Raw genomic sequence first — 24,445 nt, 5'->3', positions numbered from 1 at the left:
CTGCTATAGATTCTAAGAAATCATTAGGCGCTGACAATCTGGATCCATATTTACCTAAGTGTGCAGCACCTATTATTGCTGGTGTAGTGACGCATATCTTTAATCAAACATTTGTCGTAGGAAAGATTCCTAAATCCTGGAAAACAGCTTTTGTTTTACCACTCCTCAAGGGAGGTGATGGTAGTGAATTGGAGAATTATCAGCCCATCTCTAAGCTCTCCTGTTTGGCATACATTCTAGAGTCATTGGTGAATAGGCAACTACAATCTTTTTACTGTTAACGATACTCTTTCTAGTAATCAATCTGGCTTCAGACCTAAACACAGCACTATTACGGCCACTGTACGTGTAGCTTTTGACACTGTAAACCATGCGATACTTTTGGGTAAGCTGTCGTCAATAGGACTGGGATTGGATGCCTGTCGTTGGTTTCATGACTATCTAAAGGATAGAAGTCAGGTTGTTAGAGTCGACGGCATCCAGTCGGAGCCATTGGAGTTGGTTAAAGGGGTCCCACAAGGTTCTATACTTGGTCCATTACTGTTCACTATCTACATTAAAAATATCGGTGATGAGATAAGAAAGAGTCAAATTCCAGCCCCTCGGGTGGCGCAGTGGTCTAAGGCACTGCATCACAGTGCTAGCTGTGCCACCAGAGATTCTGGGTTCGAGCCCAGGCTCTGTCGCAGCCGGCCGCGACCGGGAGGCCCATGGGGCGGTGCACAATCGGCCCAGCGTCGTCCGGGTTAGGGAGGGTTTGGCCGGCAGGGATATCCTTGTCTCATCATGCACTAGCGACTCCTGTGGCGGGCCGGGCGCAGTGCACGCTGACCAGGTCGCCAGGTGTACGGTGTTTCCTCCGACACATTGGTGCGGCTGGCTTCCGAGTTGGATGGGCATTGTGTCAAGAAGCAGTGCGGCTTGGTTGGGTTGTGTTTCGGAGGACGCATGGCTCTCGACCTTCGCCTCTCCCGAGTCCGTACGGGAGTTGCAGAGATGTAACTACTGCCAATTGGATACCACAAAATTGGGGATCATTTTTTTTTTTTTTAAGAAAGTGTCAAATTCATTTACATGCCGATAACACTGTCATGTACTCTATCGCTTCAACGGCTGACCAAGCATTATCACTATTGGAGACTATAAGATCTTTTCAGTCACATTCATAGAAAATAACGGAAACTATAGCAAGGTCCATTTCTGTTCATTTTTCCCAGCTACAGGAGCAGTTTCTCCAAACTGGGTAACAATGACATGGAAAACACATATCTGCTCATCTGTTTAATACCCCAATAGATTTAAGGGTTACCCTTACTTTTTACAAACCTACACAATCTGCATGCACAACCCTTTATAATACGCTGCATCTGTTAAACTACAGAAATAACGGTGTGTCTTGGTCATCAATAACACATTTTAACTCCAGTTAACTTAGCGCATCAAATAGCCCTCAGTCTAAGGCTATATGTTATTGAGCTCCCTATGCTGAAGAAACATCACAGTGACTGGTCTATTGTTGCGTTCAGACCATAATCAATAATAATTGGTGTCTCATTTAACAACAACATAAAAACAGTTTTCAATTAACTGGCTCTATTATTATAGTCCTAAATGATAGTGTGATGTTAGGATGACTGCCATAGACTCATAACCCCTAACCTTACCCCTAACCTTAACCCTAACCTTAACCCTAACCTTAACCTAACCCTAACCTTAACCTAACCTTAACCTAACCTTACCCTAACCTTACCCTAAACTTAACGCTAACCATAACCCTAACCTTACCGTTAAATGATAGTGTGATGTTAGGAGGCCAGCCATAGACTCATAACCCCTAACCTTACCCTAACCTTACCCCTAACCTTAACCCTAACCTTAACCCTAACCCTAACCTAACCCTAACCTTAACCCTAACCTTACCGTTAAATGATAGTGTGATGTTAGGAGGCCAGCCATAGACTCATAACTCCTAACCTGACCCTAACCTTACCCTAACCTTAACCCTAACCTTACCGTTAAATGATAGTGTGATGTTAGGACTCCAGCCATAGACTAATTTCACTTGGAAACCCACCCCCGTCATGTGACCAGTGTGAAGGATTAGGTTTAATTAAACCTGAGACTGTTGCGTTCCTAATACCAACTCTGCCTGGGAGTCAAATTGAATGCTCTATTTTGGTGTCCAGATTGCTTCCTCTGTATTAATATCTCAGTAGTGCATTCAGAACCCAGGGTGCTTCCTAAATGACACACAATTCCTCCTTTGGTCGTCTTTCCTTCTAGTTCTCTGCTGCCAATGACTGGAACGAACTGCAAAAATCTCTGAAGCTGGAGACTCATATCTCCCTCACTAGCTTTAAGCACCAGCTGTCAGAGCAGCTCACAGATCACTGCACCTGTACATAGCCCATCTGTAAACAGCCCATCTATCTACCTCATCCCCATACTGTATTTATTTATTTATCTTGCTCCTTTGCACCCCAGTATCTCTACTTGCACATTCATCTTCTGCACATCTACCATTCCAGTTTTTAATTGCTATATTGTAATTACTTCGCCACCATGGCCTATTTATTGCCTTAACTCACTTAACTTACCTCATTTGCACTCACTGTATATAGACTTTTTGTTTTCTTTTGTTCTACTGTATTATTGACTGTATGTTTTGTTTATTCCATGTGTAACTCTGTGTTGTTGAATTGCTATGCTTTATCTTGGCCAGGTCGCAGTTGCAAATGAGAACTTGTTCTCAACTAGCCTACCTGGTTAAATAAAGGTGAAATAAAACATTATTTTTTTTAAATGTAGCGCACTACTTTTGACCGTGACCCATAGGACCCATAAAATCCTGTTCAAAAGTAGTGCACTACACAGGGAATAGGGTACCGTTTAGGATGCGGTCTCTAGTTCCTCCCTAGGCGCTCGTTAACAGCCATGAAAGAAATGAACAGAAAACGGAGTCTTTATCTCGCTCACACACTGCAAAGGGCAACACAGGGAAGAATTCTCTGAAGCTATTTTAGAGGAGCTTTTATTAAAACAACAGCACCTCTGGGTATGGTTTGGCCATGCAAGCCTTAATTGCAGAGCAGAGGGAGGATGTTGACAGGGATTAAGATTGTTTTGCCAAGTGGCTCTTTAATATAGCCTGCCACATTTATTTCCTCAGTTCTACACACAGAGGATGGTGGGACAGTCTCTCGCAGAACAATAGGCCATCCAATCTCTTTCTTTTTTAAAATACTGTAAGTATGAAAAACACAGCCACGCACATATAGTATGCGCACACACACACACACACACACACACACGCGCGCGCATACACACACACATGGAGATCTTTAGTTGCAGGTGCCAGTCCATCGTGCTGACCCCAGCAAGTGTTGAGTACTCTGTGGTCTCCTCTCTTCCACTCTGAGGCGCCACTTCTCCTCCTCTCCTGCCTCTCCTCCTCCCCCCTCTCCTCCTCCCCCTCACCCCTCTCTTCCTGCCTCTCCTCCTCCCCCTCACCCCTCTCCTCCTCTCCTCTCTTCCTGCCTCTCCTCCTCCCCTTCGCTCAGTTTTACTGTCTCTCTCTCTCTGCCTGCAGCTGTTCTCTGGTATATTCAGTGTTACTGTCTCTCTCTCTCTGCCTGCAGCTGTTCTCTGGTATATTCAGTGTTACTGTGTCTCTCTCTCTGCCTGCAGCTGTTCTCTGGTATATTCAGCTTTACTGTCTCTCTCTCTCTGCCTGCAGCTGTTCTCTGGTATATTCAGTGTTACTGTCTCTCTCTCTCTACCTGCAGCTGTTCTCTGGTATATTCAGTGTTACTGTCTCTCTCTCTGCCTGCAGCTGTTCTCTGGTATATTCAGTTTTACTGTCTCTCTCTCTGCCTGCAGCTGTTCTCTGGTATATTCAGTGTTACTGTCTCTCTCTCTCTGCCTGCAGCTGTTCTCTGGTATATTCAGTGTTACTGTCTCTCTCTCTCTGCCTGCAGCTGTTCTCTGGTATATTCAGTTTTACTGTCTCTCTCTCTCTGCCTGCAGCTGTTCTCTGGTATATTCAGTGTTACTGTCTCTCTCTCTCTGCGTGCAGCTGTTCTCTGGTATATTCAGTGTTACTGTCTCTCTCTCTCTGCCTGCAGCTGTTCTCTGGTATATTCAGTGTTACTGTCTCTCTCTCTCTCTGCCTGCAGCTGTTCTCTGGTATATTCAGTGTTACTGTCTCTCTCTCTCTGCCTGCAGCTGTTCTCTGGTATATTCAGTGTTACTGTCTCTCTCTCTCTGCCTGCAGCTGTTCTCTGGTATATTCAGTGTTACTGTCTCTCTCTCTCTGCCTGCAGCTGTTCTCTGGTATATTCCGTTTTACTGTCTCTCTCTCTGCCTGCAGCTGTTCTCTGGTATATTCAGTGTTACTGTCTCTCTCTCTCTGCCTGCAGCTGTTCTCTGGTATATTCAGTGTTACTGTCTCTCTCTCTCTACCTGCAGCTGTTCTCTGGTATATTCAGTTTTACTGTCTCTCTCTCTGCCTGCAGCTGTTCTCTGGTATATTCAGTGTTACTGTCTCTCTCTCTGCCTGCAGCTGTTCTCTGGTATATTCAGTGTTACTGTCTCTCTCTCTGCCTGCAGCTGTTCTCTGGTATATTCAGTGTTACTGTCTCTCTCTCTGCCTGCAGCTGTTCTCTGGTCATTTTCACCCTCATTACCCAGTCCTTTCTCAAGGACTACCCTGGGGAATATACTGGTTAAATTAAGACTTCTGACCACAAATTCCTTTGCTCATAAATCACCTCCTAGAGCTACTGATCAGCACTGTCACGGCTCGCCGCATATTCACACAACACACACAGCCCCCTGTATAAGAAGGAGCACACAAACTGAGAGTGTCAGCTCTACACAGATACACACATACTAACTGAGAGGGCCTGTGCATCACCGTTACAGTGCTAGATACAGGCAGAGGCCACGGTGCATTATAAACCAGGGGATGGAGTACAGAGGCCACGGTGCTAGATACAGGCAGAGGCCACGGTGCATTATAAACCACGGGGTGGAGCCCAGAGGCCACGGTGCATTATAAACCAGGGGGTGGAGCCCAGAGGCCACGGTGCATTATAAACCAGGGGGTGGAGCCCAGAGGCCACGGTGCATTATAAACCAGGGGGTGGTTTAGACCACAACTACACTACCAGACTACTACTAGACTACTACTACACTACTAGACAACTACTAGACCACTACTAGACTACCAGACTACTGCTAGACTACTACTAGACTACTAGCTTGACTACTAGACTACTACTAGACTACAACCAGACTACTGCTAGACTACTACTAGACTACTAGACTACTACTAGACTACTAGACTACTACTAGACTACTAGACCGCAACTAGACTACTACACTACTACTACACTACTACACTACTACTAGACTACTAAACTACTACTAGACCACTAAAATGCTACTACTAGACTACTAGACAACAATTAGACTACTACTAGATTACTAGACCTCAACTAGACTACTACTAGGCAACTGCTAGATTACTAGACTGTTACTAGGCTACTACTAGATTACTAAACTGTTACTAGACTACTACTAGGCTACTACCAGATTACGAGACTGTTACTAGACTGCTACTAGACCACTACTAGACTACTACACTACCAGACTACTGCTAGACTACTACTAGACTACTGCTAGACTACTACTAGACTACCACTAGACAACTACTAGACTAGTACTAGACTACTACTAGACTACTACTAGACTACTACTAAACTACTAGACTACTGCTAGACTACTACTAGACTACCACTAGACAACTACTAGACTAGTACTAGACTACTACTAGACTACTACTAGACTACTACTAAACTACTAGACTACTGCTAGACTACTACTAGACTACCACTAGACAACTACTAGACTACCACTAGACAACTACTAGACTAGTACTAGACTACTACTAGACTACTACTAGACTACTACTAAACTACTAGACTACTACACTACTACTAGACTACTAGATTACTACTAGGCTCTAGACTACTACTAGACTACTACTAAACTACTAGACAACAATTAGACTACTACTAGATTACTAGACCACAACTAGACAACTACACTACCAGACTACTGCTAGACTACAACCAGACTACTGCTAGACTACAACCAGACTACTACTAGACTACTAGACTACTACTAGACTACTACTAGACTACTACTAGACTACTACTAGACTACCACTAGACTACAACTAGACTACTGGACTACTGCTAGACTACTACTAGTCTACTAGACTACTACTAGACTACTACACTACTGCTAGACAACTCTAAGACTAATAGACTACTACTAGACTACTACTTAACTACTACTAGACTACTACTAGGCTGCTAGACTACTACTACTAGACTACTACTAGACTACTAGACTACTACTAGACTACTACTGGACTACTAGACTACTGCTGGACTACTACTAGTCTACTAGAGTACTAGACTACTACTAGACTACTGCTAGACTACTACTAGACTACTAATAGACTACTAATAGACTACTAGACTACTACTAGACTACTACTGGACTACTACTAGACTACTACTAGATGACTACTAGACTGCTAGACTACTACTAGACTACTACTAGATTACTACTAGGCTGCCAGACAACTACTAGACTACTACTAGACTACTCAACTACTACTAGACTACTAAGCTACAACTAGACTACAACTAGACTACTACTAGACTACTACCAGACTGCTAGACCACTAAAATGCTACTACTAGACTACTAGACTACTAATAGACTACTGCTAGACTACTATTAGGCTGCTAGACTACTAATAGACTACTACTAGACTACTAAAATACTACTACTAGACTACTACAAAGATACTACTAGACTACTGCTGGACTACTACTAGACTACTACTAGGCTGCTAGACTACTGCTAGACTACTACTAGACTAGTACTAGACTACTACTAGACTACTACTAGGCTACTAGAAGTAGTCTAGAAGTAGTCTAGTAGTAGCTTAGTAATAGTCCAGTAGTAGTCCAGTAGTAGTCTAGTAGTAGTAGTCTAGCAGCCTAGTAGTAGTCTAGTAGTAGTCTATTAGTAGTCTAGCAGCTTAGTAGTAGTCTAGTAGTCATCTATTAGCAGTCTAGTAGTAGTCTAGTAGTAGTCTAGCAGCCTAGTAGTAATCTAGTAGTAGTCTGGTGGCCTAGTAATAGTGGCCTAGTAATACTCTAGATGTAGTCAAGTGTAGTCTAGCAGCCTAGTGGTAGTCTAGTAGTAGCCAAGTAGTAGTCAAGTGGTCTAGTAGTAGTCTAGTAGTGACCTAGTAGTAGCCTAGTAATAGTCTAGCAGTCTAGTAGTAGTCCAGTAGTAATCTAGCAGTAGTCTAGAAGCAGTCTAGTTGTAGTCTAGTAGTAGTCTAGCAGCCTAGTAGTAGTCTTGTAGTAGTCTAGTAGTACTCTAGTACTAGTCTAGCAGCCTAGTTTTAATCTAGTAGTAATCTAGTAGTAGTCTAGTAGTAGTCCAGTAGTCTAGTAGTAGTCCAGTAGTAGTCCAGTAGTAATCTAGTAGTAGTCTAGTAGTAGTGTAGTAGTCTAGTAGTAGTCTAGCAGTCTAGTAGTAGTCTAGTAGTAGTCTAGTAGTAGTCTAGAAGCAGTCTAGTATTAGTCTAGTAGTAGTCTAGCAGCCTATTAGTAATCTAGTAGTCATCTAGTAGTAGTCTAGTAGTAGCCTAGTAGTAATCCAGTAGTAGTCCAGTAGTAATCTAGTAGTAGTCTAGTAGTAGTGTAGTAGTCTAGTAGTAGTCTAGCAGCCTAGTAGTAATCTAGTAGTAATCTAGTAGTAGTCTAGTAGTAGTCTAGCAGCCTAGTAGTAGTCTAGCAGTAGTCTAGTAGTAGTCTAGCAGCCTAGTAGTAGTCTAGTAGTAGTCTAGCAGTAGTCTAGTAGTAGTCGAGCAGCCTAGTAGTAGTCTAGCAGCCTAGTAGTAGTCTAGTAGTAGTCTAGAAGCAGTCTAGTTGTAGTCTAGTAGTAGCCTAGTAGTAGTCTAGCAGCCTAGTTGTAGTCTAGCAGCCTAGTAGTAATCTAATAGTGGCCTAGTAGTAGTCAAGCAGTCTAGTAGTAGTCTAGTAGTGGCCTAGATGTAGTCTAGTAATAGCCAAGCAGCCTAGTAGTAGTCTAGATGTAGTCTAGTAGTAGTCAAGCAGCCCAGTAGTATTCTAGTAGTAGCCAAGTAGTAGTCAAGCGGTCTAGTAGTAGTCTGTTCGTGGCCAAGTAGTAGTCAAGCAGTCTAGTAGTATTCTAGCAGTAAATTAGCATTATATTTCCGAATGACTTCACCAAGAGGTAAAATATATAGTGAAAACAATAGTGGTCCAAAAACGAAACCTTGAGGAACACCGACTACTACGCATGTTTTGGGGTATCTTTTGTGCATACAAAACGTTTATAAAGGCCCCCTGGGCTGTTGATTTAATCTGTGTGTCTCTCTGCTGGCTTCTCATATGGTACCTTATTGGTCTAAAGTAGTGCACTATATCGGGAATAAGGAACATAGCCCTAGTGTTCATATAGCTAATTATCTCCACCGCTTCCTCCCTAGAAGAGAAAAGATCCTTCGTATCCCATCTGTCAGTCCCATCATCACTGCTCATTTTAATTGGGACATTTTCTGTCAAAACTAATAAAGTGATATAAACAGGAAAAGGTTTCCGAGGCAGGGGAATGGTTGTGTCCCAAATGGCTCCCTGTTCCCTATTGCTACTATTGGCCATGGGCCCTTTTAGGGTACCACACTATGTAGGGAATAGGGAGCCATTTCAGACTCAGGCAAAGGCATCCTCTGTGTGAAATATTTATTTTCTGTGTATGATGCACCACCCTATAGACCCTGGAACCATCTCAGATTAAATGATGGAACACATAAACAACAAACACACACACACACACACACACACTGTAAAGACATACACACTGTATACACACATCAGTCATCTACAATTTGATAATTGAGCACCTAAACAACATGTTGGTTATTTCTTGAGTCAATCCCAAATGACACCCTATTCCCTATATAGTGCACTACTTTTGACAAGAGCCCATAGGGGATAGTGTTCCATTTGGGAAGCAGTCCTTGTTCTATTTCTGTCCATCGGCTGCAGGCTAGAGGACTGCTCCTCATCATGCAGTCAAGGCTCAACATTAAATATGTTTTTTTTTTTACAGACCAAGTACATATTGTACATAACTCCTCATTTGATCCAGCCGTAGAGTCTGTAGTGAGTAGCAAACAGTTGGATTCGGTCGTTCCACCTTTTCGGTGACTTTTGGTCTAGAATGTCACCTAATTGTAACATTATGTCGCTCAGTTTCATACAAAGCCTCGAGGCTTTTTGACCCCCCCCCCCGGACCCAGTAGATAATAGATACCAGGCCAGTATGACCCCTCAGACCCAGTAGATAGTAGATACCAGGCCAGTATGACCCCCCAGACCCAGTAGATAGATACCAGGCCAGTATGAACCCCCAGACCCAGTAGATAATAGATACCAGGCCAGTATGACCCCTCAGACCCAGTAGATAATAGATACCAGGCCAGTATGACCCCCCAGACCCAGTAGATAATAGATACCAGGCCAGTATAACCCCCCAGACCCAGTAGATAATAGATACCAGGCCAGTATGACCCCTCAGACCCAGTAGATAATAGATACCAGGCCAGTATGACCCCCCAGACCCAGTAGATAGATACCAGGCCAGTATGACCCCCCAGACCCAGTAGATAACAGATACAGGCCAGTATGACCCCCCAGACCCAGTAGATAATAGATACCAGGCCAGTATGACCCCCCAGACCCAGTAGATAATAGATACCAGGCCAGTATGACCCCCCAGACCCAGTAGATAATAGATAGCAGGCCAGTATAACCCCCCAGACCCAGTAGATAATAGATACCAGGCCAGTATGACCCCTCAGACCCAGTAGATAACAGATACAGGCCAGTATGACCCCCCCAGACCCAGTAGATAATAGATACCAGGCCAGTATGACCCCCCAGACCCAGTAGATAATAGATACCAGGCCAGTATGACCCCCCAGACCCAGTAGATAATAGATAGCAGGCCAGTATAACCCCCCAGACCCAGTAGATAATAGATACCAGGCCAGTATAACCCCCCAGACCCAGTAGCTAATAGATACCAGGCCAGTATGACCCCCCAGACCCAGTAGATAATAGATACAGGCCAGTATGACCCCTCAGACCCAGTAGATAATAGATACCATGCCAGTATGACCCCACAGACCCAGTAGATAATAGATACAGGCCAGTATGACCCCCCAGACCCAGTAGATAATAGATACCAGGCCAGTATGACCCCCCAGACCCAGTAGATAATAGATACCAGGCCAGTATGACCCCTCAGACCCAGTAGATAATAGATACCAGGCCAGTATGACCCCTCAGACCCAGTAGATAATAGATACCAGGCCAGTATGACCCCCCCAGACCCAGTAGATAATAGATACCAGGCCAGTATGACCCCTCAGACCCAGTAGATAATAGATACCAGGCCAGTATGACCCCCCAGACCCAGTAGATAATAGATACCAGGCCAGTATAACCCCCCAGACCCAGTAGATAATAGATACCAGGCCAGTATGACCCCCCAGACCCAGTAGATAATAGATACCAGGCCAGTATGACCCCCCAGACCCAGTAGATAATAGATACCAGGCCAGTATGACCCCCCAGACCCAGTAGATAACAGATACAGGCCAGTATGACCCCTCAGACCCAGTAGATAATAGATACCAGGCCAGTATGACCCCCCAGACCCAGTAGATAATAGATACTAGGCCAGTATGACCCCCCAGACCCAGTAGATAATAGATACCAGGCCAGTATGACCCCTCAGACCCAGTAGATAATAGATACTTGGCCAGTATGACCCCCAAACCCAGTAGATAATAGATACCAACCATCGTAGTGGCATAACAATCCAACACGTCTTTGTGATTGAGCCTTTAATTAATGTACCTTTGCATCCTTGAGGAGTCTGCCAAGAGCTCCAGGCAGGCATCCAGTCTATAGACCAGGGTTAGGCCCCAAATGGCATTCTATTACCTATTTAGTGCACTACTCTAAAAGGGTTAGGTCCAGAGTTCCACTGTATTGATCTATACTGGTAATAGACCCTGTAGAGGAGAAGAAAAGAGGAGAGGAGAGGAGAGGAGAGGAGAGGAGAGGAGAGGAGAGGAGAGGAGAGGAGAGGAGAGGAGAGGAGAGGTGAGGAGAGGAGGCGAGGGGGTTAGATGGGTTTGTGGGATAGGCCAGTGGGCCCGTCAGGGGCCATCAGGGACCATTATCATCATCCAGGAAAATGGTGCGACCAAAGGCCATGTCTTTGATGCTGGTTGCCGGGATATATTTGATATGCAACATCAGAAGCATCGATTTGTCATCACGGTATTAGAAGGTTGGGCTCATGCTAACAGCGGGGTTAAAATGCCATGTGATGGTTGGATGGAAATCTGGTTTCAAAGATGAGAGAAAGAAGTGTTGGGTTTCATTACTGAGGTTTGCCGCTAGGATTCTATTGAATAGAGGTGGGGAGGGTGAAGAGATAGAAACCAGGAGAATAACATTCAATATACAGTGTTGTTTTAAAATCCAGTTGAATATATTGAAGTCTCAGCATCTTTAGACATGTGTTGTTCCACTGGAGGACACAATACCCTCTCCCTATATTTGGCTTCTTATATCTTGTTTTGTTTAGTTCAAATCTCTATTTCAATACAAGTTCACAAAGCTCAACCAGGAGAATTAAGCCCTGAGAATATGGGAGATGATTTTCACATTTATTTTCTTTTGATGCTGCTGCTGCATATAACATAGATGGATGTGAATCCTTGGTCTTTAGTGACCTGGCTTATGTGTCTCATTCCATTCATACCTGTTCAAAAGTAAGAAAAGTGACTCAGCCCTAAGCTTAGTTTATAAGACTATAGAAAAACTCTTATTCTCTGCTGTATACTACACAGTCGAGCTTGTATTCTACACAGTCGAGCTTGTATTCTACATAGTCTAGCTTGTATTCTACATAGTCTAGCTTGTATTCTACACAGTCTAGCTTGTATACTACACAGTCTAGCTTGTATTCTACATAGTCTAGCTTGTATTCTACACAGTCTAGCTTGTATTCTACACAGTCTAGCTTGTATTCTACACAGTCTAGCTTGTATTCTACACAGTCTAGCTTGTATTCTACATAGTCTAGCTTGTATACTACACAGTCTAGCTTGTATTCTACATAGTCTAGCTTGTATACTACACAGTCTAGCTTGTATGCCCTTTAGTAGGCTAGCTACAAAACAATATAGACCCAGCAGTATACCTTCAGTTTATAAGACTATGGAAACACTGTTATTCTGTACTGTAGACCTATACATTACCCAGTATTGGAAACACTGTTATTCTGTACTGTAGACCTATACATTACCCAGTATTGGAAACACTGTTATTCTGTACTGTAGACCTATACATTACCCAGTATTGGAAACACTGTTATTCTGTACTGTTGGCCTATACTTTACCCAGTATTGGAAACACTGTTATTCTGTACTGTTGGCCTATACTTTACCCAGTATTGGAAACACTGTTATTCTGTACTGTAGACCTATACATTACCCAGTATTGGAAACACTGTTATTCTGTACTGTTGGCCTATACTTTACCCAGTAGTGTGTGTCCTTTAGTAGCTACAAAACAAAAAGCTTTTCGAGTGAACTTTTGTTGGAGGACAAACATCGTCATCGTTCCCCCAAGAGAGAGACAGTTCTTCATCCATCACACACACACACACACACACGCTTCATCCATCACACACACACTCGGTTTTTGGGGTTGCGGTTCTGTGGTCCCCGAGCCTCTTCCTAAGCGGATGTAATGTGGCGACACTGCAGATTCTATTACCAGCTAAAAATAGTTATTTCCTATAATATCCTCATAAGGATCTGACCCTTTTTCAATTTTCACCTAAAATGACATACCCAAATCTAACTGCCTGTAGCTCAGGACCTGAAGCAAGGATATGCATATTATTGGTTCCATTTAAAAGGAAACACTTTGAAGTTTGTGGGAAAGGGCAATTAATGTATGAGAATAAAACACATTAGATCTGGTAAAGATACAACAAAGAAAAAAACATGCGTTATTTATTTATTTTTTAATCATCATCTTTGAAATGCAAGAGAAAGGCCATAATGTATTATTCCAGCCCAGGTGCAATTTAGATTTTGGCCACTAGATGGCAGCAGTGTATGTGCAACGTTTTAGACTGATCCAATGAACTGTTGCATTTCTGTTCAAAATGTTGTATCAAGACTGCCCAAATGTGCCTATTTGGTTTATTAATACATTTTCAAGTTCATAATTGTGCACTCTCCTCAAACAATAGCATGGTATTTTTTCACTGTAATAGCTACTGTAAAATGGACAGTTAGATTAACAAGAATTTAAACTTTCTGCCCATATCAGATATGTCTATGTCCTGGGATTTTTTTGTTTGTTACTTACATCATGCTAATCACATTAGCCTACGTTAGCTCAACCATCCCGCGGAGGGGGACACCGATCCCGAAGCGTGATGCATAGCTACGACTAGGTCCCAAATGGCACCCTATTACCTACAGTTGAAGTCGGAGGTTTACATACACCATAGCCAAATACATTTAAACTCAGCTTTTCACAATTCCTGACATTTAATCCTAGTAAAAATTCCCTGTTTTAGGTCAGTTTGGATCACTACTTCATTTTAAGAATGTGAAATGTCAGAATAATAGTTGAGAGAATGATTTATTTCAGCTTTTATTTCTTTCATCACATTCCCAGTGGTTCAGAAGTTTACATACACTCAATTAGTATTTGGTAGCATTGCCTTTTAAATTGTTTAACTTGGGACAAACGTTTCGGGTAGCCTTCCACAAGCTTCCCACAATAAGTTGGGTGAATTTTGGCCCATTCCTCCTGACAGAGCTGGTGTAACTGAGTCAGGTTTGTAGGCCTCCTTGCTCGCACACGCTTCTTCAGTTCTGCCCACAAATTTTCTATAGGATTGAGGTCAGGGCTTTGTGATGGCCACTCCATTATCTTGACTTTGTTGTCCTTAAGCCATTTTGCCACAACTTTGGAAGTATGCTTGCGGTCATTGTCCATTTGGAAGACCCATTTGCGACCAAGCTTTAACTTCCTGACTGATATCTTGAGATGTTGCTTCAATATATCCACACAATTTTCCTACCTCATGATACCATCTATTTTGTGAAGTGCACCAGTCTCTCCTGCAGCAAAGCACCCCCACAACATGATGCTTCCACCCCCGTGCTTCACGGTTGGGATGATGTTCTTCGGCTTGCAAGCCTCCCCTTTTTCCTCCAAACATAACGATGGTCATTATGGCCAAACAGCTCTATTTTTGTTTCATCAGACCAGAGGACATTTATTCAAAAAGTACAATCTTTGTCCCCATGTGCAGTTGCAAACCGTAGTCTGGCTTTTTGATGGTGGTTTTGGAGCAGTGGCTTCTTCCTTGCTGAGCGGCCTTTCAGGTTATGTCGATATTGGACTCGTTTTACTGTGGATATAGATACTTTTGTACCTGTTTCCTCCAGCATCTTCACAAGGTCCTTTGCTGTTGTTCTGGGATTGATTTGCACTTTTCGCACCAAAGTACGTTCATCTCTAGGAGACAGAACGTGTCTCCTTCCTGAGCGGTATGACGGTTGTGTGGTCCCATGGTGTTTATACTTGCGTACTATTGTTTGTACAGATTAACATGGTACCTTCAGGCGTTTGGAAATTGCTCCCAAGGATGAACCAGACTTGTGGTCTACAATTTTTTCTCTGAGGTCTTGGCTGATTTCTGATGTCAAGCAAAGAGGCACTGAGTTTGAAGGTAGGCCTTGGAATACATCCACAGGTACACATCCAATTGACGCAAATTATGTCAATTAGCCTATCAGAAGCTTCTAAAGCCATGACATCATTTTCTGGAATTTTCCAAGCTTTTTAAAGGCACAGTCAACGTAGTGTATGTGAACTTCTGACCCACTGGAATTGTGATACAGGGAATTATAAGTGAAATAATCTGTCTGTAAACAATTGTTGGGAAAATTACTTGTGTCATGCACAAAGTAGATGTCCTAACCGACTTGCCAAAACTATAGTTTGTTAATAACAAGAAATTTGTGGAGCGGTTGAAAAACTAGTTTTAATGACTCCAACCTAAGTGTATGTAAACTTCCAACTTCAATTGTACTGTATATAGTGCAATACCTTCACTCTGGTAAAAAGTAGTGCACTATATAGGAAATTGGGTGTCATTTGGGATGCAAGCCTATGTTTCTTCTTCTTCACATTTCTCTGAGAACCTCTCAACAGGAAGAGATAAATACATTAAGACATCAGGACTCTTTTCACTTCTTCTAAACTCCCAAAAACATTTGGGAGAGAGTGCAAGACTAGGGAGTGTGGGAGGACGAAAGTAGTGGTCATGTCTGAAAAGACCCCCTATTCACTACTGTACACTACTTTTGATGAGGACCTATAGGGCTTTGGTTCAAAGTAGTGCAGTACATACAGAGGGAATAGGGTGCCATTTAAAAACGCAGACTAGAGGGGGAGGATTTTTGACAGGAATCCAACGGAGCGACTTATCCAGAGAAATTAGGCAGAAACTCTCCAAACTCTGCCTCATTGTCAGGGAAGAAACCTACTGAATCCTCTTTGGATCATTTTGTATTATCCCAGCTAATATTTAATTCTGTCAACTCAACTGAGTGAGAGGGGTAGCATGAGGATCAGAGGGAATATAACTGAAAATAACTTCTGAAATAAATTAGGCCTGTGGTGTGAAAAGACACCCTATTCCGCAATACTTTAGACAAGAGCAGTCAACAGCAGTGCCCTACAGAGGGAATAGGGTGCCATAGTGCCCTGTAGAGGGAATAGGGTGCCATAGTGACCTGTAGAGGGAATAGGGTGCCATAGTGCACTACAGAGGGAATAGGGTTCTATTTGAGACCTAACCCTGTACTTATTTCATTTTTTTATCCTAGAAACACAACTGCACAGTCACCTGTTTAGTTCAGTCAGCTACGCTGGCAAAGAGTCCGTAGAGTCACACAAGTAATTGCATTTTCAACTCATTTAATAGATTTGTTGCACACTTACAATCAGGGGATCTTAGAATACCCATCAGGGGGAGGATCTTAGAACACCCACCAGGGGGAGGATCTTAGAACACCCACCAGGGGGAGGATCTTAGAACACCCACCAGGGGGAGGATCTTAGAACACCCACCAGGGGGAGGATCTTAGAATACCCATCAGCATTACTACTGTAGCCTACCTACATGTTTCCCTATGCTACACATACATGACTTGTCGACAAATTCAGACAAGAATGTTTACAATAGCAAACAGACAATCAGTCAGTGCTCTCATCAATGAAGTTGGCCTCACTCAGTCACCATGACATACTGTATTGGGTGGCTTCCCAAAATGGCACCCTATTCCCTCTGTAGTGCACTATATAGGGAATAGAATGCAACTTCGGAGGCACCCTTGGATTTATCCACCACATAACAAATGAACGGCATCTATTAAATATGATGCTCATACCATATTACAGACACTATAATCTACTGATATGTCTCATACCATATTACTGACACTATAATCTACTGATATGTCTCATACCATATTACTGACACTATAATCTACTGATATGAGTCTCATACCATATTACAGACACTATAATCTATTGATATGAGTCTCATACCATATTACTGACACTATAATCTATTGATATGAGTCTCATACCATATTACTGACACTATAATCTATTGATATGAGTCTCATACCATATTACTGACACTATAATCTACTGATATGAGTCTCATACCATATTACAGACACTATAATCTATTGATATGAGTCTCATACCATATTACTGACACTATAATCTACTGATATGAGTCTCATACCATATTACAGACACCATAATCTATTGATATGAGTCTCATACCATGAAATGACATGCAGGGCTGTAGTTGTAGTACAATAAACAGATGTGAGAGTTCCAGAGTCCCGTCTTCTGTGATGATTCTGCCTGACAGAACCACAAACCCATTCTGACACTTCCCATAGACACACTGTGACTAACTGTGAACCGGAGACGCAGCGATAGTCCTTTCCTTCTGTACACACTGATACACCAATAGAAAATCACTGACATCGTGACTACTAATTTGTTCCACAAAAAGCATTAGCTAGCTGAAACTGCACCTTTGTTGATGGAGCTTGTGATCGTGATGGAGCTTGGTGAGCTGATTGCGGTGTATCCCATTGGCCCTGAGGTTGGCTTGTTGCTTGAACAGGTGATGTAGCCTTTAGCTTGACAGGCTAACCATGACTTCACATGGTTAGCCACATGGGGTGGGGCTAAAGCGTCCCCTGCCGTGACTGGGATTTGAACCCCAACCTGGTTAACACACGTGCATATCACAAAAAGACACTGTGCACACATCACAAACCCTTGACAAATGTGGCCTCGTTTTGTGCTAGATTCACTGTGCTCTGCTATACATGCTGGCAATACAGTGGCCTTGATTTCTTCATTTTCTTTAATACAGTACATGATTGTCGTAGAGAGTGCTACAGTCTATTAGTCTTCAGCTAATACCCTGCAAAGAAATGGAGCCCTCCATCCCTCTTTCTCTCTCTCTTCCTGTCCCTTGTATATAGGCTCGCTATTGTTTTTATTGTGTTCCTATTTCCTGTGTTACTATTTCCTGATTGCCTTGTCACTTTGATACCTATCCACATGTAATACTGTAATACCTCAACTACCTCGTACCCCTGCACATTGACTCAGTACTGGTACTCCTTATATATAGCCTCACAACTACCTCGTACCCCTGCACATTGACTCAGTACTGGTACTCCTTATATATAGCCTCACAACTACCTCGTACCCCTGCACATTGACTCAGTTTGTGTAATTGTGGTAAATGTGTTACTATTTCCTTATATACATTTTTCCAAATATTTGTCGTACTTTTTAACTCTGCACTGTTGGGAATGGGCTTGTAAATAAGCACTTCACTGTAAAGTCTACACCTGTTGTATTCGGCGTATGTGACCAATACAATTTGATTTGTATTGCTCGCTCCCTCCTTCTCCTTAGAGACGGTACTTCCTCAGCAGTTCTTGTTGCCACATGTACTTCCTCTCCGGGAAGCGTTCAGGAATCCTGATCCTGTGGAAGTCCTGGATGCAGCTCTCCAGTTCCTGCTCCGGTGTTAACTTCTCCTTGTTGGCTTTCCTCTTGGCTGCAGCCTCGCGGTGCTCCCTGATCCCCATGGTCCTCACCCGGAGCAGGTCCGTCTTCCTCCTCACCTCCGACGGCTGGAGCAGCTGAACGGGCCCTTTAGGGAAGGAGAGAGAAGAAGACATTTTATTAGACAGACACCTTTCAAAGCACCCAAAGTCACCCAAGGGATACAAAAAGGAGGTACACCCACACCTTTCTTCAGTGGCCGGTCCAGGGTCTGGGCGACGGGGTGAGGCTGACGGCTGACGGAACCACAGATGACTGTGCCCTGAGGGGAGCTGGTTTCTGATTGGGTCTCGGAGCAGGAAGTAGAGAGCTCGTTCAAAGATGTGCCGCTCTCTCCCTCGCGCTCACTCTTGTGGCTCTTGCAGCAGCAGTCGCAGTGGGACGAAGACCACCTGGATGGGCCACCTGGAGAAGAGACGTGTGGTGACACACACACACACACACACACACACACACACACACACACACACACACACACACACACACACACACAAACATTGAGTTTCATCTTGAATGAGCAAAATTCTCCTAACAACTGATTTCCATAACTGAAGTGACAGAAGTAGATAGAGACTGCAGGCTACAGTTCACAAATGACATATTGAATTCATCAGTTATCATAGACGTGAATAAATTGTTGTGACAAGAGAATCCTCACACAATACATTATTATTAGCTAACGCTCTCTCAGCCTACACTGACAGATGTGTAATCAAACAGACCGGTTACTGAACCGACAAACCCTGACAGATTTATAATGGAATGTCATCAAGACATCTTCCACAGGATGTAGGGAGAGTGGCAGCATCACTGACCTTTCATTACGGAATCTTTGAGTGTGTGTGTGTATGTGTGTATGTGTGTGTGTGTGTGTGTGTATGTGTGTGTGTGTGTGTGTGTGTGTGTGTGTGTGTGTGTGTGTGTGTAGAAGTGAGGGGTTTTAAACATTTCTCTTTCAGTTAAAGAAAGCTACAGCTCTGACCTCCTCTAGTTCTCCTCTAGTTCTCCTCTAGACCTCCTCTAGTTCTCCTCCTCTAGTTCTCCTCCTCTAGTTCTCCTCCTCTAGTTCTCCTCCTCTAGACCTCCTCTAGTTCTCCTCCTCTAGTTCTCCTCCTCTAGTTCTCCTCCTCTAGTTCTCCTCCTCTACACCTCCTCCTCTACACCTCCTCCTCTACACCTCCTCTAGTTCTCCTCCTCTACACCTCCTCCTCTACACCTCCTCCTCTACACCTCCTCCTCTACACCTCTGTCACAGTATCCAACGAAGGTGCCGCCCCTCCTCGGTCGGGCGGCGCTCGGCGGTCGTCGTCGCCGGCCTATTAGCTGCCATCGATCGTTGTTTCTGTGTCTTTGGGTTTTGTCTGTCTATCCCGCACCTGTTTTGTGTCTGTCATTAGTGGGGGGTTATTTAGTGTGTATTTTCAGTTTGGGTTCTCGTGCGGGATTGTTTATTGTCCACTCAGGACAGTTGTGTGTGTAGCCTGTTTCGATGGCCTGTGTAAGCTTTATTGCCGGGCTGCGCCCTGTGCGCTTTTTCCCTCGTGTTTATTTTGGGAATGTGTTTTCCCTGGCGGACTTTTTGAGCGCCCTGTGCCTTTCGGCTATTGTGTTTTGCCCGTTGCATTAAAACTCTGTTGCTCCGGCCCTCTGTCTCCTGCCCCTGATTCCGCATCTCCACTGGTCCTAGAATTCCGTGACAACCTCCTCCTCTACACCTCCACTAAACCTCCTCTAGTTCTCCTCTAGACGTCCTCCTCTAGACGTCCTCCTCTAGACGTCCTCCTTTAGACCTCCTCCTCTACACCTCCTCCTCTACACCTCCACTAAACCTCCTCTACACCTCCTCCTCAACACCTCCTCCTCTACACCTCCTCCTCTACACCTCCTCAACACCATCTCCTCAACACCACCTCCTCAACACCACCTCCTCTACACCTCCTCCTCTAAACCTCCTCCTCTAGACCTCCTCCGCTAGACCTCCTCCGCTAGACCTCCTCCTCTAGACCTCCTCCTCTAGACCTCCTCCTCTAGACCTCCTCCTCTAGACCTCCACTAAACCTCCTCTACACCTCCTCCTCAACACCTCCTCCTCTACACCTCCTCCTCTACACCTCCTCAACACCACCTCCTCAACACCACCTCCTCAACACCACCTCCTCTACACCTCCTCCTCTAAACCTCCTCCTCTAGACCTCCTCCGCTAGACCTCCTCCTCTAGACCTCCTCCGCTAGACCTCCTCCGCTAGACCTCCTCCTCTAGACCTCCTCCTCTAGACCTCCTCCTCTAGACCTCCACTAAACCTCCTCTAGTTCTCCTCTACACCTCCTCCTCTAGACCTCCTCCTCTACACCTCCTCTAGACCTCCTCCTCTAGTTGTCCTCTAGACCTCCTCTACACCTCCTCTAGACCTGCTCTAGACCTCCTCTAGACCTCCTCTAGACCTCCTCCTCTACACCTCCTCTACACCTCCTCCTCTACACCTCCTCTAGACCACCTCCTCTAGACCTCCTCTAGAACTCCTCTAGACCTCCTCTAGACCTCCTCCTCTAAACCTCCTCTAGACCTCCACTAAACCTCCTCTAGTTCTCCTCTAGACCTCCTCTAGACAGCCTAACACCCTCCGTTCCCTTCGTAACCACTTCTCGTCCTCGCCTCTGAAACCAAAGTCAGTCTGAATTTGTCCTACATGCCCACTAGACATTTCTCATTAAAACCATCACTGTAGCAACTTTATACAGTACACACAGATTCTCTCTCTCTCCCTCTCCCGCTCTCCCTCTCCCCAAAGAGGGTTCTACGTGGAACCAAAAAGGGTTTTCCTATGGGGACAGCCAAATAACCCTTTTGGAACCCTTTTTTCTATCAGTATACATAGTGAACTACTTTTGACGATGTTTAGGGAATAGGTTGTCTTTTGGGACGAAACCTAAGACATCATTAATCCTGGGTGTTACACATGCAGTAGCAGCAGAATGAGGTTGCTGAGATGGGGGAGGAACGAAGTGTGTGCGTGCGTGCGTGCATGTGTGTGTGTGTATGGGTCAGACTGGTTTTTTGACCTGCTGTCAGTGAGGATTGATACGAGCAGTAAAACTGACAGTGGTTCAACTGCCTGTGGATATGCCCTTACACACACACGCACAAACACACTCACACATAGACACACACACACACACACAATCACACAAAGACACACACACAGCCTCTGGATATGCTCTGAATAGGATGTTTTTCAGTAGACGTCTTACCAAGGTAAAATGTGTCTTCTGAACCTGAGGCCAGACTAGCAAATGAAAGAAGGCCAAGGTGCTGGGAAGGTTAGGAGGAAAACAGAAGACTACGACTGGGAAGGTTAGGAGGAAAACAGAAGACTACGACTGGGAAGGTTAGGAGGAAAACAGAAGACTACGACTGGGAAGGTTAGGAGGAAAACAGAAGACTACAGCTGGGAAGGTTAGGAGGAAAACAGAAGACTACGACTGGGAAGGTTAGGAGGAAAGCAGAAGACTACGACTGGGAAGGTTAGGAGGAAAACAGAAGACTACGACTGGGAAGGTTAGGAGGAAAACAGAAGACTACGACTGGGAAGGTTAGGAGGAAAGCAGAAGACTACGACTGGGAAGGTTAGGAGGAAAGCAGAAGACTACGACTGGGAAGGTTAGGAGGAAAACAGAAGACTACGACTGGGAAGGTTAGGAGGAAAACAGAAGACTACGACTGGGAAGGTTAGGAGGAAAGCAGAAGACTACGACTGGGAAGGTTAGGAGGAAAGCAGAAGACTACGACTGGGAAGGTTAGGAGGAAAGCAGAAGACTACGACTGGGAAGGTTAGGAGGAAAACAGAAGACTACGACTGGGAAGGTTAGGAGGAAAACAGAAGACTACGACTGGGAAGGTTAGGAGGAAAACAGAAGACTACGACTGGGAAGGTTAGGAGGAAAACAGAAGACTACGACTGGGAAGGTTAGGAGGAAAGCAGAAGACTACGACTGGGAAGGTTAGGAGGAAAGCAGAAGACTACGACTGGGAAGGTTAGGAGGAAAACAGAAGACTACGACTGGGAAGGTTAGGAGGAAAACAGAAGACTACGACTGGGAAGGTTAGGAGGAAAGCAGAAGACTACGACTGGGAAGGTTAGGAGGAAAGCAGAAGACTACGACTGGGAAGGTTAGGAGGAAAACAGAAGACTACGACTGGGAAGGTTAGGAGGAAAACAGAAGACTACGACTGGGAAGGTTAGGAGGAAAACAGAAGACTACGACTGGGAAGGTTAGGAGGAAAACAGAAGACTACGACTGGGAAGGTTAGGAGGAAAACAGAAGACTACAGCTGGGAAGGTTAGGAGGAAAACAGAAGACTACGACTGGGAAGGTTAGGAGGAAAACAGAAGACTACGACTGGGAAGGTTAGGAGGAAAACAGAAGTCTACAGCTGGGAAGGTTAGGAGGAAAACAGAAGACTATGACTGGGAAGGTTAGGAGGAAAACAGAAGACTACAGCTGGGAAGGTTAGGACTACAGCTGGGAAGGTTAGGAGGGAAACAGAAGATTACGACTGGGAAGGTTAGGAGGAAAACAGAAGACTACGACTGGGAAGGTTACGAGGAAAACAGAAGACTACGACTGGGAAGGTTAGGAGGAAAACAGAAGACTACGACTGGGAAGGTTAGGAGGATTAAATGGACGGGGGAACCTCATCCTAGATCAGCATTCCTACTCTGAGACTCTTTGTGAATACAGGCCCTGGCTTTGTGGCTTTACAGACTACAAGCATTCAATTATTCATTTATTTTCAAATTTGTTTTATATTCACGCATGTCTTTGAGGACCTTGTATCTGCCCTGAAGAAACATTATTCCATTTCAACGTTCCAATTTCAGTTTTTTAATTTTCTATATCCTGGAAGGGAAGACATCCCCAATGACTTCTCTCTGATCTCCATGGCTTACAGGAATAAAACTATATAAAACAATAATACAACTACTCAAGCATAGACAGTGTAAATGGACATGTAATTGTTTTCCCCATACAAGGCTCTAGTGTCAACAGCAATAACATGTCTCAAAATGAGTAATCATTGGGCCATTACCTGCAGACAGTGTTTACGTCCCAAATAACACCCTATTCCCGACACAGTGCACTACTTCTGTCCAGGGCTCATAGAGCTCTGGTCAAAAGTAGTGCACTATATAGAGAATAGGGTGTCATTTGGTATGCAAGCCCAGTGCATACATCAATTGATATGAACAGGGAGTGTAGTTCAACAGGGATTTGAGCCTCTCAGCTTTTTACTGTAATAACAGCCTCATCTCTGCATAGTGATGTGACTGCATTAGTCTGATAGCAGAGAGAGAGTTTCCCATGCCAATAAAGCCCCTTGAATTGAATTGAGAGAGAGGCTAACAGCTTTTTAATGGCTAATCCATGGCTGAGTCCCAAATGGTACCCTAGTCCCTATATAGTCTACTACTTTTGATCAAGGCCCTATGAGTCCTGGTCAGAAGTAGGGCACTGTAATAGGGAATAGGGTGCCATTTGGGACGGGAACTGAGTAAAGAGGCATATCAGACCATCAATGTCTCCTCATAGAGAGAATCAGACTGCATTGGGAGCCGTGCCCACCAACACCCAAAGAGGGGGGAGGGTGGGAGGGAAACAGAGGGGGGCAGGGAGGGAGAGAAACAGAGAGGGAGGGAGAAAGAGGGAGAGAAATAGAGAGGGAGGGATGGAGAGAAACAGAGGGAGGGATGAGAGAAACAGAGGGAGAGAAACAAGGAGGAAAAGAGAGAAACAGAGGGAGTGAGGGGGAGGGAGAGAAACAGGCAGGGAGGGAGAGAGAGAAAGAGGGAGAGAAACAGGGATAGAGGGAGAGAGAGAGGGAATCAAAGATGGAGGGAGGAAGAGAAACGGAGGGAGAGAAACAAGGAGGAAAAGAGAGAAACAGAGGGAGTGAGGGGGAGGGAGAGAAACAGGCAGGGAGGGAGAGAGAGAAAGAGGGAGAGAAACAGGGATAGAGGGAGAGAGAGAGGGAATCAAAGATGG

The 24,445-nt window shown here is 44.4% G+C and overlaps 1 protein-coding gene across 1 annotated transcript in view; it reads right to left on the bottom strand.

The window, feature by feature from the left end:
* Window positions 1–15,127: 15,127 nt before the first annotated feature.
* The window catches only part of LOC106604222 (BTB/POZ domain-containing protein KCTD16), a 41,401-nt gene continuing 32,083 nt past the window's right edge, over window positions 15,128–24,445 (bottom strand). The window contains exons 2-3 of the mRNA XM_014198676.3: window positions 18,590–18,808; window positions 15,128–18,491 (exon numbers count right to left, since the gene is read on the bottom strand). Of these exons, the coding sequence (XP_014054151.2) occupies window positions 18,247–18,491; window positions 18,590–18,808 (464 nt within the window). The 3' untranslated portion in view covers window positions 15,128–18,246. The remainder of the gene's footprint in view (window positions 18,492–18,589; window positions 18,809–24,445) is intronic.

Source organism: Salmo salar, chromosome 05 (assembly GCF_965601325.2).
Source record: "Salmo salar chromosome 05, fSalSal1, whole genome shotgun sequence".
Taxonomy (NCBI): Eukaryota; Metazoa; Chordata; class Actinopteri; order Salmoniformes; family Salmonidae; genus Salmo; species Salmo salar.
The sequence above is the reverse complement of the archived record's forward strand: the minus strand, read 5'-3'. Positions and strand labels throughout refer to the sequence as shown.